We start from the raw sequence: 10342 nt of genomic DNA on the forward strand, positions 1-10342 counted from the left end.
TCGTTTGGGAACCAGCCCATTTAGCCAAAAAGTCAAAAAGTTATTAAAAAAGCTGAAAAGCCAATAATCCATACCAAAAAATCAAAGATTCTCTTTTCTCTCTACTCTTTACACATCTTTTTGTAAAAAGTCAAAAAGTCATCCCAAACATATTAGTTGTTTTTAGTTCATATTTTAGCCAAATAGCCAAAAAGTTACTAAATTAGCACGTTCCCAAACGAGGCCTTAATTTACTACTCAATAATCTTCCACTTATTACTTCACTTACTACTTAATGAGTTTTCATTTACTATTTTATTAGACTTTACTTACTACTCAATTAAATTTTATTTTGGCTACTCTATAAAACTTGATTTATTATTCAATTAAATTCCACTTATTACTCTATCAAATTTTACTTACTATTCAAACAAACACCGATTGATATTTAATGAGATTTCATTTACTACTCAATGACACTCTAGTTACTACTCTATCAAACTTGACTTACTATTCAATCAAGCACCTCTTACTACTCAACGAGACTTAACTTACTACTCAATCAAACACCGCCTACTATCCTATGAGACTCTCCTTACTAATTCAAATCACACTTACTATCTAATGAGATTCTACTTACTATTTTATTAGACTTTGCTTACTATTCAATTAAACCTCATTTACTAGTCAATGAGACTCAGCTTACTATTCGTTGATACTCCACTTACTATTCCATCAAACTTGATTTATAACACAATCAAACATAACTATTACTCAATAAGACTTCATTACTATTGAGTGATACATAGAATTAAAAAAAAATTACAAGTAAAGTCACAATGAATGGTCAGTAATAAATATAACTATGAATTTTAAAATAGTAAACAAAATATAAAAATTTATTAGACTGGACTTAGTACTCAATAAGACACCACTTCATTTGACTTGATTTACTACTTAATTAAATCTCACTTGTTACTTAATGATTCGACTTGACTTACTACTAAATATACATCACTTACTATTTAATGAAACTCTACTTACTACTTCATTAGACTTTGCTTTACTACTAAATTAAACTCTACTTACTAGTTAGCAAGACTCTACTTACTACTCATTGATACTCTACTTACTACTCCATCAAACTTACTTACAACTCAATCATACATGAGTACTACTCAATAAGACCTTGTTACTATTGATTGGTAAGTAGGATGCGAACAAATTGTAAGTAGAGCCACAATAACTAGTAAGTAATAAATTAGAAACATCAAATAATGTTAAAATAAAACATAGATAGAGACATGGATAGATTCTTACCTTAAAAATTTATTGAGTTTGAAAAAATCAAAATCACCATATTTCACTTATCTTTTGTCAAAAAATTATAGAGAAAAACACTATTATTCATAGTATGTGCAAATGAATTGGGGGGTTTTCTATATTTTCTTAATTAACTAATTTATATGTATTCATTTATTGTCATTAATAAATGTTGTTCATGTTGTAGTAGGTAAAGGATAATATTTTTTGTAGATGTATTCATTTATAAACTATACTTCCTAATCATATGCTAGCTCAAGGCCAAGGAGTTGGTAAGGTACCAACACAAAAAAAACCAAACAAACAAACACCAATACAACTCATAACAAACCCACCACCAAGCAGCCACCGCCATCAGCCTATTGTATATTACAATCAAGAACTAAGCAATAAACCTAATCTGTTGAACATTATAGTGTGAGCTTTTACACAAAAAGTGATTCTAATCTTGATTAAATTTGACTTATTACTCAATTAAATACCATTTACTATTCAATAAAACTACCCTTACTACTTCATAGTAAGTAACTTTGACCTACTATTTAATGAGAATTCACTTACTATTTCATTAGATTTCATTTACTACTTAAGTTCCGTTTGTTTAGACATAAAATATTTTACACAAAAAAAATATTTTTCTTATAAATTAATTTTACACAGAAAAAATATTTTTGTTTTCGTTTTTCAGCATTTGGTTGATACTTGAAACAAAAATATTTTGTTATTTAAAAGAGAAATTTTTATTCGATATAGTGTCATTTATGACTTTTTAGTGACCTAACTAAGATATTTATTCGAAAAGATAATGAGTGAGAGTCAACTTTGTAAAAATTGATTTATGAAATTTTTAAAGATAAGTTATTTATTGAAAAATGATGCAAAAATATTTTCCTTAAACAATGTTTTACTTGCTTTTTGTTCAATCAAACAATGGAAAATGAGTAAAATATTTTTGATAAAAACATTTTATGTCAAAACAAACAAAGCCTTAATGAGATTCTACTTACTATTTTATTAGACTTGAGTTACTACTCAATGAGATTTCACTTACTGTTTCATTAAATTTGACAACTACTCAATAAGACTCTACTTACTATTGAATATTTTTCTTTAACTGCGTGAAATGCAATAAAGCACGAGTACCCAAAAAATGGAGCCATACGAGTACTGGGTACTTACCGGGTGTGGGTACACGTACTGGTACAACTGCACGCGTACCGGGTATGACAAAAGGGGGTCCAATACGTTTGGTTCAATCGAGTACATCGTGGGTACGGCATGGGTATGGCATTGGTACGTTTTGGGTATGCCAGGGCAACAAATCAAATTTGTAAGAGAATTAGGTGTACCAAAGCAATTTATTTATGTTCTTTATTAAAAAAACAAAAAAAATACAGTGTTATTTTGTAATATTAAGAATATATAACACCTAGGTTTTGTTCCTTCTTGCATCTCTTCACTTCAGCAACAGCAAAGAGAAACGGCGCAGTCTTCTTTAGCAACATCTTTTCACTTCGAAGCCCTTCGGCAACGACGACGCAACGAAAGAAAGCCCTTCGGTGAGTGTTTTTCATCTTCTTTTTTGTCTTCGTTTTCTTCTTCGTCTTCTTCTTCTTCTTCTTCTTCTTTATTTTTACATTTTTTTTCCTACAAATCAGCAACTGGTCTTCATCTTCTTTGTTCCTTTCTTCGTCTTCCCTTCGATGAGTGCTTTTCATCTTTTTTTTTCTTTTTTTTTTTCTTTTTTTTGTAACCCTACAGATCAGCAATTTTGTTCTGTTCTCTTTCATGGATATCAACGTTGTTCTCTTGAGCCTAATATTGATTTCATGTAAGACAATTCAATTTGTCTCTTAAATTCTCAGCTAAGCTTGCATTGATGGATGAGATTATTGATTTGTGTAAATGTAGTAGAGTATTATCTTGATTTTGACTTAATTCAAGTGTTTTTTTGTGTAATGTTAATTGTTGATGTTCTTCATCTGCTATCTTTATGAAATCGTTCTTTGGTCTCACCCTATAAAAATAGCAAATTGATGAGCAAAAAGAAAGATTTTAAAAATAAATTATGATCACAGTGCATAACATGTCAAAGTGAGAGATTTCACAAATATTATTTTTAATGCTTAATGGTTTTATATTATAGGAAAATGAGATCATCAACCAGTTTAGGTTCATCTGCAAGTGCTTTTTCTGCTCCTTCCATTGATCAATCTGGAGATGAAAATGCTCCTCTTCAGGGCTACATTACAAAATTAGCCAAAAAGGGGGAAGGATGAAGTGGTAATACAAAATTTAAGTGTAATTTTTGTAGCATTGAGTATCAAGGGTCATATTCTAGAGTTAGAGCCCATTTGTTGCTACTTACTAGCCATTGAATTAGAGTGTGTGCAATTGTGAAGGACAAGAGTGATCTTCTTTCTGAAATTCGAAGGGCAGATCAAGAAGCTGAGAACCGGAAAAAGATGGCAAAGCCTAAATGTTCCTTTACCACCTCCATCTTCTCAAATTAGTACTAGTCATGACGAGGTAGGAGATGTTGGAACATTTAGAATGGAAGGTTATGAACCAAGAAAGAGAAAGGCAATTGGCAGTAGTCTTTTGGATAAGGCATTCAATCAAAGTGCCCGAGAACATTTACATTCTTTAATTGCTCGTACGTTCTATCCAGCTGGTTTACCTTTCCATTTGGCTAGGAATCCATACTTTGTGGGTGCTTTTCAATATGCTGCTGAGAATCAAATTATTAGGTATGTCCCTCCTAGATATAATTTGTTGAGGACTACCTTACTTCAAAAAGAAAGGGCAAATATTGAAAGGTTATTGGAACCAACTAAAAGGTCATGGGATGAGAAGGGGTTGACTATAGTATCTGATGGATGGACTGATGCACAAAGGATGCCTCTTATTAATTTTATGGCAACATCTGATGGTGGAGCTATGTTTATAAGAGCTGTTAATTGTGAGGGTGAGACCAAGGACAAGTATCATATTACCAAATTAATTAGTGGCCCCTCATAATGTGATTCAAGTAATTATTGATGATGCTCCTATTTGTAGTGCAGCTGGATCAATCATTCAAGGTAATTATCCGAAGATCTTTTGGACACCTTGTGTAGTGCACACTCTTAATCTTGCTCTTAAGAACATTTCTGCTGCGAAGAAAATTGGAGTTGTTGCATATGCTTATGATGAATGCCATTAGATCACTACTGTGATTGATGATGTAATGTTTGTAAAAAATTTCATCAGAATCATTTTATGAGATTAGCTATTTTTAATGAGTTTGTACTTTTGAAGCTACTTTTGGCTGCAGATACACACTTTGCATCTGTAATTGTTATGCTAAAAAGGTTTAAACTAATATATCGTGGTCTCCAAGCAATGGTGATAAGTGAGAAATGGGCTTCCTACAGGGAAGATGATGTTGGGAAAGCAGCTGTTGTAAAGGAAAAGTTGTTGAATGATATTTGGTGGGACAAGATTGAATATGTACTCTCATTCACATTGCCTATTGACGAGATGCTCAGATTTTGTGACACCGATAAGCCATGTCTATATTTGGTTTATGAGATGTGGGATTCAATGATTGAACGGGTGAAGGCATCTATCTATAGGCGTGAAGGGAAGTCAAAAAATGAAGAATCGACCTTTTTCTCTGTAGTGCATCAAATATTAGTGGAAAGGTGAACAAAAAGTAGCACACCTCTTTATTGTCTTGTTCATTCTTTGAATCCAAGGTATAATTCACATTAGACTCATAGTTTATACTTTTATTTTTTTTTTTCATTGCATAATTTACTTATTTTTTTTTTCTAATTATGAAATCTAGGTATTATAGTGGAATGTGGCTTCATGAAAATCCCATTTGTGTTCCTCCTCACAAAGATGTTGAAATTTCTGAGATGAGAATTAAGTGTTTTAAGAGATATTTTCCTGATTCAGAGGAGAAAAGGGTTGTTAATACAGAGTATGCTAAGTTTTCAGGTTGTTTAGAAAGTTTTGGAGACTTTGACTCAATATGTGATAGAGGAGTAATGGAGCTAGTGGTTTGGTGGTTGGCATATGGCTCTTTTACACCTATGCTCCAATCCTTGGCAGTGAAATTACTTGGCCAACCATGTTCTTCATCATGTTGTGAAAGGAATATGAGCACCTACTCTTTCATTCACTCTATAAGGAGGAATAAAATGACACCACAATAGTGCGAGGATTTGATTTTTGTACACTCTACTATTTGCCTCTTATCAAGGAGGAGTTGACTATACACAGAAGGAGAGACCAAGTTATAGGACACTGGAGGAGATACATTTGATTCATTGGAGGGTTCTGGTTTCCTTGAAATTCAAATCTTTCACTTGATGAGCCAGAGATGAAAGTTGTTTTATTCAATGATTAAGTTGATGGAAGTGAACTTTGAAGAGTCAAGTTTAGATACATAAGGCTTTCTTTCTTTTGTTTTTCCTTTGCTTGCATTATGGACTGAAAGTTTATTTTGTAGTTCTCTTATGTAATGGCATTAAAACAACTCATGGATTTTGCTTTGGTGTTGGTATTGTTGAATTGAAATACGATTTGTCTTTTAGTTTTGATATTTAATTTTAATTTGTAGCTTGGATCCTTTAACCATAATTATAAAAAATAAAAAAATAATAATAAAATATTGGCTTACCACAGCCGTACTCGTATCATACTTTTTTTTAAGTTTTGCCGTATCGATGTACCCGCACCCGTACCCGCACTTGTGCTTCAGAGGTGAAATGTTATTACAACAAAACCTTAAATTTCATAAATGGAAAATGTCACTTAATGTTAAAATAAAATAGAGATAGAGACTAAATATGGAAAAAAAAAATTATATATATAATGTGTCATTAGCACAACTTTCAAGACATGAAAGGTGACCTTAATAACAGGTAATATTGTTGAATTGTGTTTTATTTATATTTAAATAGTAAGTTTATTTATAATAAGTAGTAAATGAGTTAATGATGAGTAGTAAGCATATTTGCAATAAATAGTAAGTCAGATCTATTTTTTCATTCCCAAATTAACTAAAACAACTTTAACTTTTGAAAAATCTCTTTAATTTCCTATCTGTTTTTAGTCATGACACATCTAATGGCTAGAATTTTATCCTATCCAAATCTAATGGTTCACATGTATTTAGGTACCATACATGAAAACAACTTTCATGTACCATAGATTTTTCCATTGCGCAAAAGCATGTCCTTATGGACAAAGTAATTCTAAGCGTGGATCTTTAAGCAATAAAAATTCAAAATTGGACTTTTGGCCTAAGCACCCTTATATAAATTATTTCTTATATATCTTTTATAAAATTATAATAATGTCTCTCTATTAAAAAAATTTCTTCTAATTACAAAGATCCGACTTTTTCCAAAAAGGGTCATTCTATAGTACTATACACTCCCCGAAGAGGGTGGCCATATACAAGTTATGATATTTCAAGGTATTGACACAAAAAATTGTTATAACCAAATTACTTTCAGTCATAACTAAAAATTTCACAACAAATTATAATTAAAATTACATCTTTGGTTATAACCTAAAAATAATTCTAATATATCATAATATCACAATAAATCATAACTAAAGAAACAGTCATGAAAAATTATAGCTAAGTTATAACCAACACCATAATGGATCACAAAATTTAACAACACAATATGTCATAATCAAAGATCACAAATATTACATTTATGATATGATAAATACTTTTTTTGTGATGTGATTTATAAATTTCCCTACTAAAATATATCATTTCTATCACAACTTATTTTCTTTTATAATTTTCAATTCCCGTATAATAGTTAGTCTCTAATATTTTTTATAAAATTCAACCTCAAATCGTTTAATTTAAAATTCACATTTATCGAAATGAATTCATAATTTTTTAAGTTTAATAATATTTTATTGTTGTATATTGTTAAAAAAAAAATAAATTAATTGTCATTACTTTATGCCCTTCTGCTGAATTTCTAGCTCCACCATTACTCCACGGTAGTTGAAATTATCCTTATTTATGAGGGTGAGGTGAATTGTAACACTTTTTTCTTGGCCCTTGTTATTAAGAATAATATTATATGCACTAATTAGAGGTTTTTAATATTTATAATGTAATTAACGAGTGAAGTAAATAATAATATCATAATTAGTGTTAATACACTAATTAGTAAACTAATTGATATATGTAACACCAGCGTGCTATTAAACATCAAGTTTGGGGTTATGATCACCTTAAAAAAGATTTGTGAAGAGGCTTTGACATTCTCTACTCTCTTAAGAAAATTTCTTGGAATTCTAAAGGCTTAAGATACAAAAATAAATACATATATATGGCCTTGGACCACTCAGTCGGACTGAGTCCAATCTTTTCTCCTTTCTTCTATAAGGCCACAATCATTCAAACCTCGTGCCGAATCTCACACTGATTTCATGACCAAATGCTCTATAAAAAAATGAACCACATTTTTAAAGCAATTTTGTTAGGATTGTCTAAAAAATCCGGTAAAACAGATCAAACCAATCCAAATATAATACACAACTTTTATTAGTTTCATTTCTTTTCCGGCTCTAAATCAATCCAATTTGCAGTTTTAAATTATAGTTCTGAATGAAATTGAACTATAATAGATTTATTCTTAATATTTTTGTATTTAAAAGAAATAAAAGGGCGCAGAAGCAGTTAGCAAGATTCTAATATTAATTTTAGGATAAATTACACAAATAATCCCTATCATTTCGATTTTTGTCATTTCAATTGGCTTTATTTTGGCCGTAAATTTTTTACTGTCTCAAATTGGTCTAATTGTTAGTTCTTTTTTTATTCTTATTATTATGATGAATGCACATATGAGCTGCATGCACCATGCTTTTAGGAGCAAATGTAAACTTAATCAATTTAGTAATTTGACCTCAACCAACTCACTAATAATTTCCGTCAAAAACCATAACAATATTATTAAGGGCTCTCAGTCCAAAAGTCCAAATCTGAATTTATTTTTTTCCAAAGGTCCACATGCGAAACTATTCAGTCCATAATGACATGATTTTGCAAAATGACCAAACTACACATCCTAGACCTCATTCTCTTTCACGCGTTATTTGTTGAAAACAAACTCACCTTGGATAGATCAAACCAAACCTACTTTCTCTCTCTCTCTCTAGGGCTCTCTTTCTGTCTTGCCCGATGCCATCAAACCCCACCCTAACGCCGCTGTCGTACCACCACCTCTTTCACAACCATTGCAACCACTTCCCTCCTCTACCGAGTCCGGATCCTCTCCAGCCAACCTCTCCAACCATTCCTCCTGTCAAGGGCCAGGATTTGGCCACGTCACTTTGGCCAAAGTCTACAGCTCAGATCAAATTTGGTTTTAAAAAAAAAAAAATTTGAATTTCATTTCATCACACAACAAAACAGAGCTTCATTCCCATTCACTTTTTCCCTTCCTCTTCAGCTCTGGTGAACGGTGACGCCATCTCGTGACACTGACAGCAGCGAATCCAAGCCGGTGGCGAACATCGGTGGCCTCTCCCTCGCTCCCATCGCTTTGTTGGTATATATTCAATGGTTCCTACTCTCTCTCCCCCATCATGAACCCTTTGAAGCTTGGCAAGTAAGGAGGCTTGGCTTCCGTTGTGTGAAGTGTGTGGCTGCAAGCAGTTGTGTCAGTTTAAGGTGTTTCTTGCTAGTGTGTTAATAAAGTTGAGATTTACAAAAACTCATCCTTTATCTCATCTCCATCCATGCATGTATCAAATAGAGGAAATAGAAGTAATTTGTTTGGTTGTTCAATTTGTTTGCTGGTTTAAAAATAAAATAAAATAAAACAAAAATAAAAAAATCTAGAATTCCCAAATTTGATTTTGGGTAATTCTGCATTATGCTTTTGCCTAAAAATTGAAATAAGGAACAATTTAAAGATGACAACAGAGGATGAGAATGATAGACTCTTGCCATAAAAGCCAATAAAAAAAATTGATGTAGAAATTACGGTCAACTATGAGAAAGAGTGTGTACCGAAGGCTAAGAAAGAAACAGAGAACCAAACTTGAAATGCATACTTAGGATTTCCATGCTCAAATCGCGGCTCAAATCTTGGGGAGAGGGAGAGACGACTTGGATTCGCTGTCGTCGGAATAAAGCTCTGTTTTGCTGTGTAATCTGTGTAATGAAATAAAATTCATTTTTTTTTTCTTTTTTTAAACCAAACTTGATATGAGCCGTAGACTTTGGCCAAAGTGACATGGCCAAATCTTGCCCCTTGATAGGAGGAATGGTTGGAGAGGATCCAGACTCTCCTTTACCATCTAATTTCCTTCTTTTCCCGAGGCCCCTATTCCTTCTTTTCCTTCTCCTTCCATCTCTTCCTCCTTACCACCACTGCAACCATCATCATTGCCAGAGTCAATTTCACTAATGTCAGAGTCGTCGCCAATGCCGCCGTCGGAGAAGGTGAAGATGAGGAGGAGAGGAGGAGAGGAAACCCTAGCCGATGATCTTCCGTCATCTCTCTTTTCTTCATCTTCTTCATCTCTGCTCTGAACCCTAGCCAACGATTTGCCATTGTCTTCTCTACACTATTGTCTCCAGATCCGAGATCACCTAGACCACCTCTTCTTTCTTCATCAGCTACCTCAGCCCCGCCGCTCCCACCTCCATCGTCACTGTAGTAAAGCCCCACACTCAGACCTATACTCGACTGCACAGATCAAGCAGAACAAAGTCATAGCCCTTGGCTTTTCTAGTGACTCAATCGATGATCAAAATCCATCGCTCAAATCTTGGTCCTAGGGTTTGATTTTGTTCATTGTTGTGTGTTAAGTACTAGGTCAATTGTACCAAAATTGAGATCTTCAACATTTGAAACTCCAGTTTTTTCTTAGGAACAAAGCATAGTTTATGTTTACCTTTTCTATTTAATTTTCTTTGTTGCTTCATAGTTGTCTAATCGATTGTTAGAAGGACTTTGTAGATCAAACTTTAAAAAAAAAATCCAAATTTTTTACTCCC

General features: G+C 32.6%; 1 protein-coding gene across 1 annotated transcript; it reads left to right on the forward strand.

Annotated features, from left to right (window-relative positions):
* Positions 1-4686: 4686 nt before the first annotated feature.
* LOC114269550 (uncharacterized) lies at positions 4687-5507 on the forward strand. The gene is made up of 2 exons (XM_028210878.1): positions 4687-4988; positions 5135-5507. The coding sequence occupies exons 1-2, from the start codon at positions 4687-4689 to the stop codon at positions 5505-5507; spliced, it is 675 nt and encodes a 224-aa protein (XP_028066679.1).
* Positions 5508-10342: the final 4835 nt, after the last annotated feature.

Source organism: Camellia sinensis, chromosome 4 (genome assembly GCF_055761805.1).
Source record: "Camellia sinensis isolate YWXY chromosome 4, ASM5576180v1, whole genome shotgun sequence".
NCBI classification, from domain to species: domain Eukaryota; kingdom Viridiplantae; phylum Streptophyta; class Magnoliopsida; order Ericales; family Theaceae; genus Camellia; species Camellia sinensis.

Coding starts and splice junctions, on each gene's coding strand:
- LOC114269550 (XM_028210878.1), top strand. CDS start 4,687: ATGGTGATAAGTGAGAAATGGGCTTCCTACAGGGAAGATGATGTTGGG. Junction 4,989..5,134: donor CATCAAATATTAGTGGAAAG/GTGAACAAAAAG, acceptor TATGAAATCTAG/GTATTATAGTGGAATGTGGC.